Consider the following 19,519-nt stretch of genomic DNA (forward strand, 5'->3'; position numbering starts at 1 on the left):
TAAATTTTGGGGTAAATTTGAAAATTCATACCAAATTAGTGAAAAACTTGAAAATTCGTCGTCAATTTGTGACAAATATTGATTTGTCGCTAATGTCGCAAAATTTGCTAGATTGTTGCAAGCTTTTGAGATGAACATATTTTTTGTCGCAGAGTTTATAAATATTGCAACGAATTTCATATTTCGACTCTGATTTGCAACAAATTCTATGACAAAAATTTATTTATTGCTATTTTGCCACAATTGATTTTTGTTGCCAATTTAGTTGTTAATCGGTGACAAATTATGTTTTTGTTGTGAAATTCATTATAAATTGTGAAGAATATTTTTCTTCCCAAAAATTCATCCCTAAATATTTATTTTATTATAGTGAGGGATGGGATATCCATTCTCATGCTCATACCTAATAAAGAATTAAATATCTTCTATACTAATAATTTTTATTTTTTCCATCCCACTATCATCGTTCAATAAAAACATATTAGAATTAATATCATATTAAAAATATATATATAATTAAAAAATAAATTAAATATTTATATAGCTTACTCTTAACATTAACAAAAATAGTTACTTAGTTTTGGAAAAATAAAATTTCCCTTTAGATCGGATATATATATATATATATATATATATATATATATATATATATATATATATATATATATAATAGAGTATTTGAGTAGGATATCAATAATTTCTCTATATCCTTCTCCATTCAGATCGGATATTGGATTCTTCATTGTATTGGAAAGACATTGTTATACGATCGTAGGTATATTATAATAATGTTTATTATAGTCATAAAAGATCCAATAATAAGAGGGTGCTTTGTATTAGTTTGCGACCCAAACCATTCCTATAATAGCTAGTTGTTTACCTTCTTGCATACTAAATTTTTTGTGGATGTTTTTCAAACAATTTTTTGTTTTTCAAACTTACCAGGCAAGTGTGACAAGATAATTTTATTTTTAACTTTCCTATTTTGTTATATAAGTGTTTATTAACTTATGAGATTTTCCCAATTAACTAGAAAAATAACACATCAATTTATACAAATTAAATCTTGTTCCCTTTTGTGGGCATTCCTAGCTCTCAAAAATCTTTTTTTTTTCCTTGGATCTTCCATTGGGTGCTCGAAGAGGTATCAGTTTCTAAGTTCCGTCCTTTTCTTCTTACATTTGGTATTTCCTTTTCTTTTTTTACTTTTTTGCAAATAGAAATTGATATTTCCTTTTCTTTTTTTACTTGTTTGCAAGTAGAAATTGAATTTTATAATGTTCTTTCGTTGCATTCAAAACATATTATACAACCTTTATTTTTAGTTATACCTTAAATTATTAAAGTTGTAAAATTCAACGGAGTGTAAAATACTTTCATAACTACTCAACTTTGATATTGGTTCTTCTTCCTCTAAGGTCTTCCATGTTGAGGTGGTAGATGGTAGATCATTCTATTTGTTCCTATGTCAATAGTTTTTCATCCTCGACTTTTTTGTTGCTTACCTTGAGATCCATGGCAATTAGTCCTTATAGACTTGTTTAAGTCAAACCTATCAAATTTCACAGAATGTTGAATGTCAAGCTGTTTCTTCTGAACTTCTCGGAGAAACCTACCAGAAAAGTTTATTTAATGCATCCCTTCCTCTTCCTCTAATGCATATCCCTCTCCTCTTCATTCTTTCCATGCATATTGCTGTGTCTCCGGAGTACAGGTAGTCATCCTTTTCCTTTGGGAAATCTTTCCTTCCAGGAAGAAGATAGAAAAGGCTCAGCATGGGAACTCAAGGTCAATCACCCCCTGAGAACTACGACAGTAGACAAAATCAGGTATCAGGAGTCTATATTTCTACTTTGTAAATTTATCAGTACAGTAGCTTCCTTCGCATCTTACAGTATGCTCAGTAATATCAGTTTTATTTACATCAAGAACACTTGAATTCATTGGCAGAGAAGGATTTGCAGACGCAATTACTAATTTTAATTATCATTAGGTTTATCTAGCTCGGTGTCAAAAGGATAGACATCAATTTTCGAGAATATAAAACAAATTTTTAGTTACGTTTGTTTAAGATCGAATAAATATAATTAATCTGTTGTTGAATTGGGAGCTGAGATTCAGAGATTGGTTTCATAAATCAAATGGTTTCTGGTCAATGGCAGAGCGAGAAGGAGAAGGAGAAGGCGATCGACGACTGGCTTCCCATCACATCCTCCCGCAACGCCAAGTGGTGGTACTCCGCCTTCCACAATGTCACTGCCATGGTCGGAGCTGGCGTCCTCAGTTTGCCTTACGCCATGTCCGAACTCGGATGGTACAAACGCAGCTGATGATTGATTTTTTAATTTTTCCTACTTGTTTTCTTCTCAAATTGAGGATCATATCGCAGGGGGCCTGGGATCGCCGTGATGGTCATATCATGGATCGTGACCCTGTACACCCTGTGGCAAATGGTGGAGATGCACGAAATGGTTCCCGGGAAGCGATTCGATCGGTACCACGAGTTGGGACAATATGCTTTCGGCGAGAAGCTAGGCCTTTACATCGTCGTTCCCCAGCAGCTGATTGTGGAAGTCGGCGTCTGCATCGTCTACATGGTCACCGGCGGCAGATCCCTCAAGAAGTTCCACGACGTCGTCTGCTCTGACTGCAAGCAGATCAAGCTCACCTTTTTCATCATGATCTTCGCCTCTGTGCACTTTGTCCTCTCGCAGCTTCCCAACTTCAACTCTATTTCCGGGATATCTCTGGCCGCCGCTGTTATGTCTTTCAGGTACGTACTCGATAAAATTACTTCACGGTCGATCGATCGATCGATCGATCGATCGATCAAAAAACAAAAGGAGTGACTACTAATTCCTTGCTCGATCCATTCTAGTTATTCTACCATTGCATGGGTGGCTTCGGTGGACAAGGGGAAGCAGGAGCATGTGGAATACGGTTACAAATCTGATACACAAGAAAGGACTGTGATGAGGTTCCTGGCGGCGCTGGGAGATGTGGCCTTCGCGTACGCCGGCCACAACGTGGTGCTGGAAATCCAAGCCACCATTCCTTCCACTCCCGAGAAGCCTTCCAAGAAGCCGATGTGGAAGGGCGTGATCGTCGCCTACATCGTCGTCGCCCTCTGCTACTTCCCCGTGGCTTTCGTCGGCTACTGGGCCTTCGGCAACGGAGTCGAGGACAACATCCTGGTCTCTCTAAGCAGACCGCACTGGCTAATTGCCATGGCCAACATGATGGTCGTCGTTCACGTGATCGGAAGCTACCAGGTGATCCGATCCACATATATATATATATATGATATATATATATATATATATATAATCGATCATCATTCCAAATTAATTATCCTCGATTCTGCAGATCTACGCGATGCCTGTGTTCGACATGATGGAGACGGTGCTGGTCAAAAGGCTTCGCTTTCCTCCTGGTCTAACTCTTCGCCTGATAACACGAAGTGCTTATGTTGGTAAGCCTCTCCCTCCATTAATTTCCTCAATCGCACTTTAACGATTCGATTCAGTAAATCGTGGAGCAGAGAACTAAATTCCTTGGACTGTGAACTACCATGCAGCATTCACCATGTTCGTCGGCATAACCTTCCCCTTCTTCGGCGGACTACTCTCTTTCTTCGGTGGATTCGCGTTCGCCCCGACCACATACTTCGTGAGTGCTCCACACACTTACCTTACATTACCACCACATTGTAACAAACCATTTGATATTGCCATTATGATTCCAGCTTCCTTGCATCATGTGGCTTGCTATTTACAAACCCAGAAGGTTTAGCTTATCTTGGATCACTAATTGGGTAAGCAAGTCAAGAACATCTCTTCCTTGCATATCATCTCTGTCAGAATTAACGAACCTGAATATGAATATTAATTTGTTTGGCTTTTTTTGGTTTTCCCCTTTCTTAGATCTGTATAATTCTTGGGGTCCTGCTGATGATCTTGGCTCCTATTGGTGCATTGCGAGACATCATCGGAAACATAATAGACAAGCAATACAAGTTCTACCAATGAGAAAGGCCGGTGTTGACTTGGGAACGAGTTGGGTGGGGATTCATAGCAAGCCAAATTAAATACCAAGGAAAACGTAAGAGGTACATAGTTGGGTCAACAAATGGGCAATTGATTAAATTATTGATCGAGCGCAAAGGTTGTATACAACATTCAAGTGTCTGGAGTGCGACTTGTTGTACAATGAATGATATTACTTATGGTGCAACCTTTTACTCTTAAATATAAATCACGGTTTATTTAGGAGGATGACAATAAAAATTATAAAAAAAACATCCTGAAAATTTTTCTTATTTACTTTTTAAAAAGAAATAAATTATATTCTTTAATTAATAGACAGGCAGATCTAAGAATCTGTTTGTAAATTTATTTTTAATATATTTTTTATCAGGTCAAATGGGATAGAAAGTAACTTTCTCATCTCTTCTTCTCCTCGCAAGAGTAATAGTCTAATTTTTCTCTACTCGTGGTACATTCACAATTGTGAACACACCTCGCACGACCACGGGTGATGGCGGAGTCAAAAAAATTTATAGCCCCAGGTTAATCCCGAGCAGGCTGATAAAAAATGTCTTCCGTGCTACCTTCCTCTCTTTTACACGTTCTTCCTTTCTCTCATCACAAATCCAAATTGCATCTCCTCTAATCAACGTTGTCAATCCCCCGGGCTAAAGCCTGAGTAGGGTAATACGTGGTTCGACACTTGGCTGCGAGCAACAGCCCCTGATGTGAGATCATCTCGTATGGCTGCCAACAATGTCCGTGCGACTACTGATGGCGGACAACAGACTTCGTGCAACCACAGGAGGCAGCCCCACACCCGCATGTGAAGGCGTCTCGTATGGCCACATGCTACTAGTTGCCACATACGACAAACCCAAGGAAGCACTTCGCATGACTGTGGGGATGATTTTTTTTCCCGTTTTGAATTCCAATCCCTCCCCATTTATAATTAAAAGTAATGAGCCTAAGTGTCCAACTCATCTCTCAATCTATGGTGGGAGTCTATGATAAATTTTCTTTTATTTTTTTTGTCTATTTCTTTTTTGGATAGTTAGAAAGGTAACCAAATCATATATAAAGAAAAGTTATATCGCACAACACTACATAAAAAAAAAAAGGATTAAGAAAAACTTTAAGAATCATAAGATGATTTAAATTTATAGATATAATTATAAATAAAAAAATAAAAAATTAATTAGAAATATATTAAGAGAATAAATAATTTTCTAACAGATACTTTATTTAGACTTTTATATTAAACTTCACTAAATATTTAAGAATTATGGATAAACAAAAGAAGGTATGAACTTTTATCACTAAAACCATGAGATTTGACAACCTGGACTTACAACAATTAACATAATACGAGATATCATTGTTTGAATATAAGCATTTGTTAGCTACTTGTAGGAGTTTCTTTCCTAGTTATTGCAACATTTGTCTAGTTTATTCAATTTCAAGGAAAGTTTCATCCTCTATTTTTTTCTATATATATATAGAGAGATTTGATATGTTAAGTGACGCTTTGTGAGCGACCGTGAGCGAAATCCAACGTGGACTATCTAACGCGACCAAAACCTAATTTTTTAATCTTTCTCTCATTTGCATGCAACAACTTTTCTCTCTCATTTGCATGCAACAACTATAAAATTTTTATTTCTCTCTCATCTAATTGCATGCAACAATCACTGTGCTGCTAATTTTTAAAGGTGATATAGCTGCTACAACATTGTAGTAGCTACTACACAATAGCTACTACATGTTGTAGCAGCTTCTATATAGTAGCTGTTATAACGTGTAGCAGTGTTATTATGTAGCTACTATGTTGTAGTAGTTGCTATACCGTTGTAGTAGTTACTATACCGTTGGAGCAGCTACAACACTATTGGAGCAGCTACAACACTATTGTAGCAGCTACTGCATCGCTGTAGTAGCTTCTTCACCATTGTAGCAGCTACTGCATCGTTGTAGCTGCTTCTGCACCGTTGTAGTAGCTTCTGTACCGTTGTAGCAGCTACTGCACCGTTGTAGCAACTACTGCAACGTTGTATCAGCTACTGCACCGTTGTAGCAACTACTGCACCGTTATAGCAGCTTCTGCTCTTTTATAACAGCTACTGCACCGTTGTAGTCGCTACTGCACCATTGTCGCAGCTACTACATACTAGCTGCTACAAGTTGTAGCAGCTACTGCATACTAACTGTTACAAAGTTATATTATCATTACTACAATAATTTTTTGCATGTAATAATAGGAGAGAGAAGATAAATTTTCATTTTATTTTAAAAAGAAAGAGAGAAAAGTTGTTGCATGCAGATGAGAGAGAGATTAAAAAAAATAGATTTTAGCAGCGTCAGATAGCGCACGTTGGATTTCTCTTACGGTCGTGCACAAAGCGTCGCTTAGCATATCCTCTATGACTTTTTGTCCGTGCCTATGCTCGACGGGTACTCAAGGTGCCTGGAATTGATCCAGCGCCTTGAACATTTTTTTCTTATTGACGCAAAGTTTTTTTTTAAAAAAAGATCAACATTTCATTAAATCTTAAACCCTAAATATATATAATATATCCCATGAGTATCTAAAAATTTTTAGTGTTAATTTTTTTAGCTTGAACACTATAACTCAACTCCTTAACCCTAGAGGTAAATTTAATTGACTTAACCTTAGAGCTAAAAAAATATTATTAGGCACCTAAATATATACCCTGTGTGTAGGATTGAAAGTGCTAGAAGAGGGGGAGGGGGGGGGGGGGGGGGTGAATAACGCTCATGGCTATTTTGTTCATTTAAAACAATTGAGTAACACGCAGCGAAATAAAATCAATAAAAGAAATGACACATTGGTATTACTTGGTTCAGAGCTTGTGGCGACTCTTACTCCAAGGCCCGCGATCGTTGATCGCTTTCGGTGGACAATCACTATAAGCTCAGAAATTCTTTATAATTTCAAGTACAATATTAAAGCAGCAATAAAAATTATACCGACTACTAATAATAGTAAACTTGAAGCTTCTAGTCATCAGATTCTTGTTACAGCTTTATCGGATCGTCCTTTGAGTAGCACACCGAGAAAAGATCGCGAGTTTGTGTTATTACCTTGCTGCTGCTCGAATTGGGCTTAGTAGCCCGTGGAGGGTGCCTCCGACACCATGGAGGGCGCCCTCAATCCCACCGAAACCGCAACGTAGATGAGCTCTGAATTGGTCGCCGCTTATCCGCCTGAGGGTGCCTCCAACTCCATGGCACCCTCTGCCCAGCGTCCAGGGCACCTCTAGCTCCATAGAGGACGCTCACTGCTCTGCTGCGCGGAGGTGTTCGGCTAGTACACCCGAGGCGCCTCCAAACTCCATGGAGGGCACCTCGGGTACTATTCATCTAAGGCTTTACATTTATTTTGCTCCCTGCAAGATGTGTTAGTCTAAAATATAAAATATATCCTGCAAAACAGAGTTAGGCATAATAAAATAAGATTAAGATAAATATTTGACAGTCATCGGACTGTTCGGTTCTGACTTTAGATTTCCAACCGAAAATCCTAGATCTAACCGACGCCTACTATTCCCTCATCGGGGAACGCATCCTCACCTACTCCACTCAGGAAAATAGACCTGTTGCTAGACTGGTCCTCCAAATCGACTGGACTTTTGCTCAGCGCCCGAGGTTCTAGAACTTTCTGCTGGATGCCCACTCCACGATCCGTCTAGTTTTCCACCTGGTTCGCGACACCAGGACTTTCCACCTAGAGTCCCCGACTCTAGGACTTTTGCCCGAAGCCTTCGACCTGTCAAGACTTTCTGCCTAGGGTTACCACCCCCTAGGACCTAGGGTTACCACCCCCTAGGGTTTCCCCTTTGTCTAACCGCATCTAGGACTTTTTGTCACCTAGGGTTACCATCCCCTAGGACCTAGGGTTACCACCCCCTAGGATTTTTCACCTACCTAATTACAACTTGGACTTTTGCCTAAGTATACTTAGAACTTTCCTGCAATCTCATTCAATCTCGTTAGATGACAAAACAACTTAACTTTGGACCCTTTGACATAATCAAAACACAGGTTCGATCATCGGATGTTTCCCACACCAACACCGTGAGCATCTAAAAATTTTTAGTATATATATTTTTTTTAACTTGAACACTATAATCGAACCCCTAAATCATTTATATATATATATATATATATATATATAGAGAGAGAGAGAGAGAGAGAGAGAGAGGATGCTCGGTGTACAATCCTAGATGACCGTCACAACTCCGTGTGCCCCAATTCAATTTTAAGAATAGGGGTGCCGTGGTGCACCAGGCTGTCTGGAGTTATGAGGGCAATCCAAGACTGTTCAACGAATATATCTGATCCTGTCCGAATCAGGAGTCAACGGACGCTGGGGATGTGGCGCTCCCTGCTGGATCCTCGAGTGCTCCGGCGAACCTGCAACAAAACCGAGCCGGGAGGGGTGTCCCGGCGACGGCCCTCCGACGCTCAAGTCAGGCGAGGAATAACAAAGAGGTGGCTTCAGAGATTCAGACCAGCATACCTCCGGTGAAGAAATGGAGACCTTATATAGACCTCTCGAAGGAGCCTGGGCGCGCCAATCAAAGCAATCACCTACTTTCGACCATGCCCAGGTATGGGTATGTCAGAAGGGCATCCATAAGGCCATACCGCTACTGTATCAACCTCTCCATGATGTGACGGCAAGACCCTCTATCGTGAAATCTTGTGTACGGCATAATCATCAGACATGCCTTTGCTGACATCCCATATCCCGAGCCGAACGAATAGGCCGCTCGGCTAACCTTTGTATCCTCGCCCTTATCCTGGCCGAACGGACCACCCGCTCGGCCCTTCGGTTCCAGCTGGGCAGACACCCGCCTTGGCGTCGGAAACCCAAGCCTATGGCTGGGTTATCTCTGGCTTCGCTCGGACCTGCTCATCTGCTTGACGCGGCCATTACCCGCTTAGTCAGCCCTCCATCCGTCCTCAGGCTGGGACCCTTCAGGAAGTGGGTCCCCCATTCTTACAGCCGGATCACTTGCCTCCCCTTCAAGTCTAGTCGAAGGAGGCAGTGAGTCCGACTGACTGGACTATGTGTCCGAGCGGGCGGTCGTCGCCTGACCGTCGCTTATAATATCCCTTGAGCCGTTCGGCCCTTATGCCAAAGTCAGTCGCTCGGCTCTTCGTTTTGGATGTCTTGGCGCTCAACGTGGATGTTTGCTTGTCTAAATCTTCTCGAAAATCATGCAAATCCTTTTCATTAAGTCGAAGCATGCGCGGTATGGGCGCATTAATTGCGCCTGGTGACAGAGCGCCACGTGGCTCTTCTCGCATGGCGGTGATGATTCGTACGATGGGACGCCGATTGTTTTGAAATGGACGGTTAGATGATGACCTCGTCTCTCGTGACCTGCATCCGACGGACGAGGCCGACCAGCCTCGTTCGCATAAAGCCTTCGTCTTCGCCCTTACGCTGCATTCTCTGTTTCATTGTGCGTCCTCCGTCGAAGGTGCTCGCGGCTGCATCGTTCCGGCTGTCCCAGTCCTTGCCTCTCGGTGGTTTTCGGCTTTCTGTGATCCTCTCCATTCATCTTCCCTCAGTAAGCTTCTCCCTTCCTTTCGTTCGGCCTTTCCCTTTCGCGGGGAACTCCTTTCGTCCCCTTCCTTGCGAACTTTTATCTGTCCTCCGTTTCCGAGTTTCTTTCGGCTTCCTTCTTTCTTTTTTTTGGTACCTTAGTCATGGCGAGCACTTCCGTACCCGCTGTTGATGTTCATGGTCCCTGGTATATGACCATGGAGAGTAAATTTGACGAGGAGGGCGCTCGGTGTCTCGTTCGGACGTACGGGATCCCGGACGACCATGAAATAGTTGTAGCCGACCCGACCGACCGGCCCCATAACCCGCCGATCGGTACCATTTGTTTTTTTCTGGACCAATTCCAGGGCGGCCTTAGATTTCCTACCCATCGTTTTGTTTTGGAAGTTTGTAATTATTTTCGCATCCCGCTCGGCCAACTTGTGCCGAATTCCTTTAGGCTGCTGAGCGGGGTGGTCGTCCTCTTTAAGCTGCACAGTATCCCACTCGACCCCAAAATATTCCACTACTTCTTCTACCCCAAACAATCCGAGTTGGGTACTTTTATTTTCCAAAGTAGAATAGGCTTCAAATTTTTTGAGAATATGCCGACCTCCAACAAGCACTGGAAGGAGTTCTTCTTCTATATACGACTTCCCGAGCGGCCAGCATTCAGAACCAAATGGCAGACCGCTGTGCCGACCCAGCCGGAGCTCGGCAAATTCAGAAGCAATCCAGCCTACCTTCATGCGGCAAACTGGTTGTCCGGTCAGCGGTACAAAATCGACCAGTTGCTTCTCAAGGGGGTGTTGTACATTTTTGGATTATCTCTCGTTCGGGCCAATCTTCCCTACCGCATGAGTAAGGACTTTTTACTCACTTCGCCTTTTTTGTCTAACTAATTTTAATTTTTTCTACTGCAGCTGAAGTCATGTGGCGCTCCAAGGCTACTAATCATCTGAAATTGAAAGCCGTGGAAATTGAGGCGGCTACCAAAAAAAAACTCGCCGAGCGGGGTCTAATCCCACCACGGAGAGGGGGCATCGCCACAGCAGTTACCTCAGCGGAGGTTGAGGCGGATCCTATTCCTCTGCTCCAGAGTGAGTCCCAGGGATTCACTGGAAGTTCGGAAGCGTCGAAGGACTCCACCTTCCGACCCCAGGGCGAACCACGGAGCCGTCGAGATCGCCGCGGATCGCCGTCGCGGTCAGGACCCGTGGCCTCGCCCACCGCGACCCTCGGCTCTCCTCCACGGACTCGTCGTTGCTTACGACGGTTGGGCGGACTTCAACCATAGGGAGTCCTCGGCGGCTGAGGAAGTGCCGGCTGGCCACCCGACCATCAAGACTACCCTTCGATTCCCATCAGAGGAATATTTATTGTCTGTCGATCGGCCATCAAGCCCCGTTCATGAAATAACCTTGACAGTCCGCTCGCCAAACGTTTCGGGTGGCCCTCATGACGCCCAAGCAGCTCGGCGATAACCACATGCAGCAGGCCACTCAGGTAGGTTCGTTTTTCTTCCTGCACCATGCTACTGTTTGGTTTCTGATTTTATTATTTCACTTACAGCATTGGGCGGAGCAAATCGCCACTAGCCATCGGCTGGCCGAGCTGGAGGATCTCATGGAAAAACTCCAAGTCTCGGGGGGTCCATCGGCCGAGCGGGAGAAACAAGCCCGTGAGGCCGAACAGAAGAAGGCCGCCGACCTGGCTACAGAGGTGGCTCGACTTGAAGGCCTGGTGAAGAAACGCGACGCAGACGTGAAGCGCGCCAGTAGCCGGAAGAAGCGGGCGATCGCTGATCTGGACAAGATGAAAGTTGAAGTCCGAGCCCTAGATCAGCAATCTAAGGATCTGGAAGCCCAATTAACTGCCGAACGGGATGGGCGCTCAGCTGAACGCACTAAAGCGGAGGTGGACCAAAAAGTTCTCCAAGATTCACTAATTGCCTCCCGAGCGGCGCTCAGAAAGTACAAGGAGGGGGAGCCGAGTCGCCTAGCAGCAGCGCGCCAAGAATACCTCCGCTCGGAGCGGTTCGGCGAAAAGTTCGGTGGCAACGTCTCCTCAACTTTCGCCGAGGCGGTCAAGGTCACCATGGCGTACTTGAAGAAGGGTGGCCACCTCCCGGCGGAAATGCACATTCCCGCCTCCGATCTGGCGACCATGATAGACGACATCCCGGACGGTTTCTTTAACTTCGAAGACCCGGAGTGAGGCGAGTTCTTCCAAGTACTTTCTGTATTTCATCCGCTTTGCGGATGTAAAATTTTTGTACGCGCCGTTCGGCATAGTTGTGTTCCTTTGCTTGTATTTTTGTTTGTCCTTCATTGCCCTTCTTTTGTCTGTTTGGTGCTTATCCGTAGAGTCAGTTAAGCTCCACGTGTTCCCCACTAGACGACCGATCAGGTTAATCAGTTGACTTGTTTTCCTCGAAATCGTTTAGCGCTTGGTTATGCTGTTTGCATTCAGTGAATGCGAAGTATTGGCAAACTGATGGCCGATCGGACTTAATCAATTTAGTACTTGCGAACGCTCGTTATTTGGCGTCCTTAGTTTCGTCCAGTAAGCTCACAGTCGCAGGTTCGACTCTCGATCTTTAACGACGGAGCTCGTCGGCGCGAATATTTATAGCCGGTCGGCGCGGCTCTCGATCTTTAACGACGGAGCTCGTCGGCGCGGATATTTATAGCCGGTCGGCGCGGCTCTCGATCTTTAACAACGGAGCTCGTCGGTCTTCTGCACGGGGATTTATAGACGCCGGCTCGTCTCCCGGTTTCCCGGCCGGAGGGTTTATAGACACCGGACCGTCTCTCGATCTTTAACGACGGAGCTCGTCGGCACGGATATTTATAGCCGGTCGGCGCGGCTCTTGATCTTTAACGACGGAGCTCGTCGGTCTACTGCACGGGGATTTATAGACGCCGACTCGTCTCCCGGTTTCCCGGCTGGAGGGTTTATAGACGCCGGACCGTCTCTCGATCTTTAACGTCGGAGCTCGACGGCGCGGATATTTATAGCCGTTCGGCGCGGCTCTCGATCTTTAACGACGGAGCTCGTCGGCGGGGATGTTTATAGCCGGTCGGCGCGACTCTCGATCTTTAACGACGGAGCTCATCGGTCTTCTGCTCGGGGATTTATAGACGCCGGCTCGTCTCCCGGTTTCCCGGCCGGTAGGCGCGGCTCTCAATCTTTAACGTCGGAGCTCGACGGCGCGGATATTTATAGCCGGTCGGCGCGGCTCTCGATCTTTAACGACGGAGCTCGTCGGCGCGGATGTTTATAGCCGGTCGGTGCGGCTCTCGATCTTTAACGACGGAGCTCGTCGGTCTTCTGCTCGGGGATTAATAGACGTCGGCTCGTCTCCCGGTTTCCCGGCCGGAGGGTTTATAGACGCCGGACTGTCTCTCAATCTTTAACGACGGAGCTCGTCGGCGCGGATATTTATAGCCGGTCGGCGCGGCTCTTGATCTTTAACGACGGAGCTCGTCGGGCTTTTAAGCCTAATTTGGACAACGTTTACCTGGCCGATCGGCACAGGGTCTTCGGAATCGAGCCTTGGGCTCATACAATATACCTCCGGCTGAGCAGCTTGGGGCCTTCGTCGTCGAGTGCTCGGCTCCGATAATTTACCTCCGGCCGAGTGGCACGGGGCCTTCGAAATCGAGCCTTTGGCTCGTACAATATACCTCCGGCTGAGCAGCTCGGGGCCTTCGTCGTCGAGCTCCCAGCTCAGATATAAACCTCCCGGCCGATCGGCTCGGGGGCCTTCGCTGTCGAGCTCCCAGCTCGGATATAAACCTCCCAGCCGATCGGCTCGGGGGGCCTTCGCTGTCGAGCTCCCAGCTCGGATATAAACCTCCCAGCCGATCGGCTCGGGGGGCCTTCGCTGTCGAGCTCCCAGCTCGGATATAAACCTCCCAGCCGATCGGCTCGGGGGCCTTGGGCTCCGGCTCGGATATAAACCTCCGGCCGATCGGCTCGGGGGCCTTTCGAGCCCCGGCTCGGATATAAACCTCGGCCGATCGGCTCGGGGCCTTCGTTATCGAGCTCCCGACCGATCGGCTCGGGGGCCTTCGCTCTCGAGCTCCCGGCTCGGATATAAACCTCCCGATCGCTCGGGGGGCCTTCGCTGTCGAGCTCCCAGCTCGGATATAAACCTCGGCCGATCGGCTCGGGGGCCTTGCTCGAGCTCCGGCTCGGATATAAACCTCGATCGGCTCGGGGGGCCTTCGTTGTCGAGCTCCTAGCTCGAATATAAACCTCCCAGCTGATCGGCTCGGGGGCCTTGTTGTCGAGCTCCCCTGGATATAAACCTCCGATCGGCTCGGGATGCCTTGTCGAGCTCCCAGCTCGGATATAAACCTCCCAGCCGATCGGCTCGGGGGGCCTTCGCTGTCGAGCTCCCAGCTCGGATATAAACCTCCCAGCCGATCGGCTCGGGGGGCCTTCGCTGTCGAGCTCCCAGCTCGGATATAAACCTCCCAGCCGATCGGCTCGGGGGGCCTTCGCTGTCGAGCTCCCAGCTCGGATATAAACCTCCCAGCCGATCGGCTCGGGGGGCCTTCGCTGAACTAACCGTTCGGCTATGAACACAGAATGCCTTGGGAATAATTTGTTTCCTGCGATAAAATAGTACAACTATTTTGAATTTACACAAAATAGAGCAAGAGTGCACCTCTCACCCAGCTCTATATGGCTGAATGTGATTTGCACTCCATGGCCGATCCAGCATCCGACCTTCCGCATCCTTGAGGTAATATGCGCCTGAACGGAGCTTCTCGACCACTTCAAAGGGTCCTGCCCAGGGAGCTTCCAACTTGCCGACATCTCCGACTGGCTTGACTTTCTTCCAAACTAGGTCGCCTACTTGAAAGGCTCTGGGGATCACGCGCCGGTTGTAGTTCTGTTTTATACGTTGCCGGTACGCCATCAGCCGGACGGACGCTTTAGCTCTTTCCTCTTCGACGAAGTCTAGCTCCATGTTCCTCCGTTCGGCGTTATTTTCATCATAATTTTGTACCCGAACGGATTCCACCCCAACTTCAATCGGGATAACTGCTTCGCCTCCATATACCAAGTGAAATGGAGTGACGCCCGTTCCCTCCTTTGGTGTCATGCGGAGAGCCCATAGGACGCCCGGCAGCTCGTCTACCCAGCTGCCTCCTTCATGGTCGAGCCGAGCCCGTAAAATTCTGAGAATCTCTCGGTTGGTTACTTTGGCTTGACCGTTACTTTGAGCGTATGCCACCGATGTGAAGTGCTGCTCGATGCCATAACTTTCGCACCACTTCCCGAGCAGCTACCCAGTGAATTGACGTCCGTTGTCGGAGACGAGTCGTCTTGGGATGCCAAAGCGGCAGATGATATTTTGCCATATGAACTTTTTAACCATCTGCTCGGATATTTTTGCAAGTGGCTCAGCTTCTACCCATTTTGAGAAGTAGTCGACCGCCACCAATAAGAACTTCCGCTGCCCGGTAGCCATGGGGAAGGGTCCCACGATGTCCATCCCCCATTGGTCGAACGGGCAGGCCACAGTTGATGCTTTCATCTCATCTGCCAGTCGGTGGGACATGCTGTGATACTTCTGACAGGATAGACAATTTGCAACGGTCCGGGCAGCATCCTTTTGAAGGGTTGGCCAAAAATACCGAGCTAGCAAAATCTTCCTGGTTAACGACCGTCCGCCTGGATGCCCACCGCACGAACCTTGGTGCACTTCTCGAAGGATGTACTCGGCATCTTCCCAGCTGACGCATTTTAGGAGCGGATGGGAGAAGGCCTTCTTGTAGAGTTGATCTCCCACGAGGGTGAACCGACTAGCCCTTCTCTTCAATAAATGAGCTTCTTCCCGGTCGGATGGGGTAGCTCCCGAGCGCAAAAACTCCACAATAGTTGTCCTCCAGTCGCTCGGGTATGTGATGCCTTCCATCCGATCGACATGTGCTACTAAAGATACTTGCTCGATCGGCTTCTGAGAGCCGACCGGGGATAACGCGCTTGCCAGCTTGGCCAATTCATCCGCCACTTGATTCTCCGCCCGGGGGATCTTCTGAATAATCACCTCCCTAAAGTTGAGCTTAAGTTTTTCAATAGCCTCCACGTAGAGCTTGAGCCTTGTACTATTTATCTCGAAAATCCCCGAGATTTGCTGAGCAGCCAACTGGGAATCTGAATAGAGGATGACCCGGACGGCTCCAACGTGCCGAGCGGCCTGCAATCCAGCAATAAGGGCTTCATATTCTGCTTCGTTGTTGGTCGCTCGGTAATCTAGCCGGACGGAGAGCTGCATCCGCTCTCCTTGTGGGGACAGCAAGACTATGCCAATTCCGCTCCCGTGTCTAGTGGACGATCCATCCACGAACACTTTCCACACAGCTTCGGGTTCTGGGTCCTGCACCTCCGTCACAAAATCGGCTAAGGCTTGTGCCTTGATAGCCGAGCGGGGTTGATATTGGATATCAAATTCGCTTAGCTCAGTTGTCCATTTGATGAGCCGTCCGGAAGCTTCTGGATTTAAAAGCACTCGTCCCAATGGGCTATTGGTCTTGACGATAATCGTGTGCGCCAGGAAATAAGGACGAAGTCTCCGAGCAGCCAGGATCAGAGCAAAGGCCAACTTCTCGAGTCCGGTGTAGCGGGTTTCAACATCTTTCAAGATATGACTAAGGAAATATACAGGTTGCTCCTCACTTCCCGATCGGACTAACGCTGATCCCACTGCCTGCTGGCTTGGCCAGCACAGGTAGGGAATTTAAGTACGTCTTCAGTTCTTCAAAGGCTCGATCGCAGTCTTCATTCCATTGGAACTTTGCAGCTTTGCGGAGGATTTTGAAGAATGGAAGGCTCCGGTCGGCAGTCTTGGAGATGAAGCGTGATAGCGCTGTAATCCGACCGGTCAGCCTCTGTACTTCCCTTATGTTTCTGGGCGGTGGCATGTCCTGAAGAGCCTTCACCTTACTAGGATTAGCTTCAATACCCCGTTCGGTCACAATATAGCCCAAGAAACGTCCTCCTTTGGCGCCGAACAAACACTTATGAGGATTTAGCTTGACCCCATATTTTCTAAGTGTACGGAAGGTTTCTTCCATATCTTTGCATAAAGTGGCCGCTCGGAAGGATTTGATGAGGATGTCATCTACATAGAACTCCAGGTTGTGTCCGATTTGCTCGCGGAAGACTTTATTCATCAATCTTTGATATGTTTCTCCGGCATTCTTCAGCCCGAACGGCATCACCGTATAGCAATACGTCCCGTCCGGTGTAACGAAGCTAACTTTTTCTTGATCCTCCGGGGCGAGCGGCACTTGATGATAGCCTTGGTAGGCGTCCAGCATACATATAAGCTCGCATCCGACCGTAGAATCTACGAGCTGGTCAATTCGGGGCAGAGGGTAGAAATCCTTCGGGCAAGCTTTGTTCAGGTCTCTGAAGTCGATACACACCCTCCATTTGTTGCCCGGCTTGGAGACGAGCACCACATTTGCTAACCAGCTTGGGAATTGAACCTCCCGTATGTGGTTCTGCTCGGCGCTGAAATCTCTTCTCCTTTGTTTTACTGGCCGAGCGTCCGGCCGGACGTGAAGCTTATGTTGAGCTATGCTGGGGGAGACACCGGGCAGCTCATGCGTCGACCAAGCGAAGACGTCATGATTCCTCTGGAGGCATTTGACCACTTCTTCTTTCTGTTCGTCCTCCAGGTCGGCGGCAATAAATGTTGTAGCCTCCGATCGACTCGGATGGATCTGAACCTCCTCTTTTTCATCATAAATTAAAGCAGGAGGTTTCTCGGTTATGGCATGTACCTCGATCCGTGGAGCCTTTCGCACTGTGCTGGATTCGGCTCGGACCATTTCCACATAGCATTTCCGAGCGGCCAACTGATCTCCTCGTACTTCACCGACTTTGTCCTCGCCCCAGTATTACGTTGTAGGATGAAGGGAGTCGACCACCACAAAGTTTGTTGTCCTCGTCCTCCGGGCGGTTCTTTCCCTAAGGAGATAGCCTTACTGTAGGAGAACCTCGTTGCCGTAAACCCGTGGGGGTTGTCATGGCGTGACTCGGCATCGATTTGTAGTTGATCAAAGGCCTTCGAAGATGATGTTGACCGATCAATGAAGATACGGTGGATGGTGTAGTTGGCTATCACCGCTTTGATGATAAGGGCATCATCATGTGGCACTTCAACTCCTCAAGATCCTTGATCTCGGGCCCGCTCGCCTTTTCTTGGCTGCAACCCACCTCATGGATTCTGAGTTGCCGGGCGCTTGCCTTTCTTGCCCTCTGTGAATCTCTTCCGGTCGGCCCACCCGCAATAATATTGATTTCTCCCCGGGAGGTGTTGTTTCTGTTCTCCTCTTCCCGAGCGGACTGCCTAGGTCGCTCATTGGACCGAGAACGATCTTCATGCCTTGGAGGGACCAAGACTGTTCAACGAATATATCTGATCTTGTCCGAACCAGGAGTCAACGGACGCTGGGGATGTGGCGCTCCCTGCTGGATCCTCGAGTGCTCCGGCGAACCTGCAACAAAACCGAGCCGGGAGGGGTGTCCCGGCGACGGCCCTCCGACGCTCAAGTCAGGCGAGGAATAACAAAGAGGTGGCTTCAGAGATTCAGACCAGCGTACCTCCGGTGAAGAAATGGAGACCTTATATAGACCTCTCGAAGGAGCCTAGGCGCGCCAATCAAAGCAATCACCTGCTTTCGACCATGCCCAGGTATGGATCTGTCAGAAGGGCATCCATAAGGCCATACCGCTACTGTATCAACCTCTCCATGGTGTGACGGCAAGACCCTCTATCGTGAAATCTTGTGTACGACATAATCATCAGACATGCCTTTGCTGACATCCCATATCCCGAGCCGAACGAATAGGCCGCTCGGCTAACCTTTGTATCCTCGCCCTTATCCTGGCCGAACGGACCACCCGCTCGGCCCTTTGGTTCCAGCCGGGCAGACACCCGCTCGGCCATTCAGTCCTCCCGCCTTGGCGTCGGAAACCCAAGCCTATGGCTGGGTTATCTCTGGCTCCACTCGGACCTGCTCATCTGCTTGACGCGGCCATTACCCGCTTAGTCAGCCCTCCATCCGTCCTCAGGCTGGGACCCTTCAGGAAGTGGGTCCCCCATTCTTACCGCCGGACCTAGATGACCGTCACAACTCCGTGTGCCCCAATTCAATTTTAAGAATAGGGGTGCCGTGGTGCACTAGGCTGTCTGGAGTTATGAGGGCAATCCAAAACTGTTCAACGAATATATCTATACAGTAAATAAAAATAGTAAAGTGGAATAGTAAATAGTAATAGTAATAGTAAATAGTAATAATAAAAAATAGCAGTAGAACAAAGTAGGTAATAATAGAAGTAATTGATTTGTAATTTTTATACTCTTATTTTTAGGATTTGTTTTTCGAGAAAAACATGGTCAGGGTAAAAGGATATTCTATCTTATCTTTTTCTTTTCTTGTTTGTTTTCCATAGAGACTCACCTATTTAGGATCTCATCATTTAACCGTTGCCCCAGCATATGCGTATGACTTCGAGTAAGATACCCTTCGTACTTAGCCTGCATAGGTCTTATAGGGTTTTTGGTTATTCTTGATACAATTACTATTCACCTATCGATTACTAAGATAAAGACTGAGGAAAAGAACTAAGAAAAGATAGACAGAATAGAGTTCAATTCATCATAAAAATAAGCATGGATCTTATTTAATGGGGAATTTGTACAAGAAAATATACACAGAAACTTAGAAGTTTACATATTTACAGACAGAAACTTAGAAGTTTACATATTTTTACATGTAGTATATAAAGACAACTTACAAAAACACTTAAGCACACTGAATAATACACTAAAGGCATTTAGCCTTATGTATGATTTCTTGTATATTATCAGTCGACCACAAGCCGAGTG

The 19,519-nt window shown here is 46.8% G+C and overlaps 1 protein-coding gene across 1 annotated transcript; it reads left to right on the forward strand.

The window, feature by feature from the left end:
* The first annotated feature begins 1,678 nt into the window (after positions 1-1,678).
* Positions 1,679-4,073, forward strand: LOC122028526 (lysine histidine transporter 1-like). Its single transcript, XM_042587367.1, has 8 exons — positions 1,679-1,829; positions 2,163-2,314; positions 2,390-2,773; positions 2,879-3,272; positions 3,367-3,472; positions 3,578-3,669; positions 3,746-3,814; positions 3,924-4,073. The coding sequence occupies exons 1-8, from the start codon at positions 1,776-1,778 to the stop codon at positions 4,026-4,028; spliced, it is 1,356 nt and encodes a 451-aa protein (XP_042443301.1). The 5' UTR covers positions 1,679-1,775; the 3' UTR covers positions 4,029-4,073.
* The last annotated feature ends 15,446 nt before the right edge of the window (positions 4,074-19,519 follow it).

The sequence above is a fragment of the Zingiber officinale genome, chromosome 10B (genome assembly GCF_018446385.1).
Source record: "Zingiber officinale cultivar Zhangliang chromosome 10B, Zo_v1.1, whole genome shotgun sequence".
NCBI lineage: Eukaryota > Viridiplantae > Streptophyta > Magnoliopsida > Zingiberales > Zingiberaceae > Zingiber > Zingiber officinale.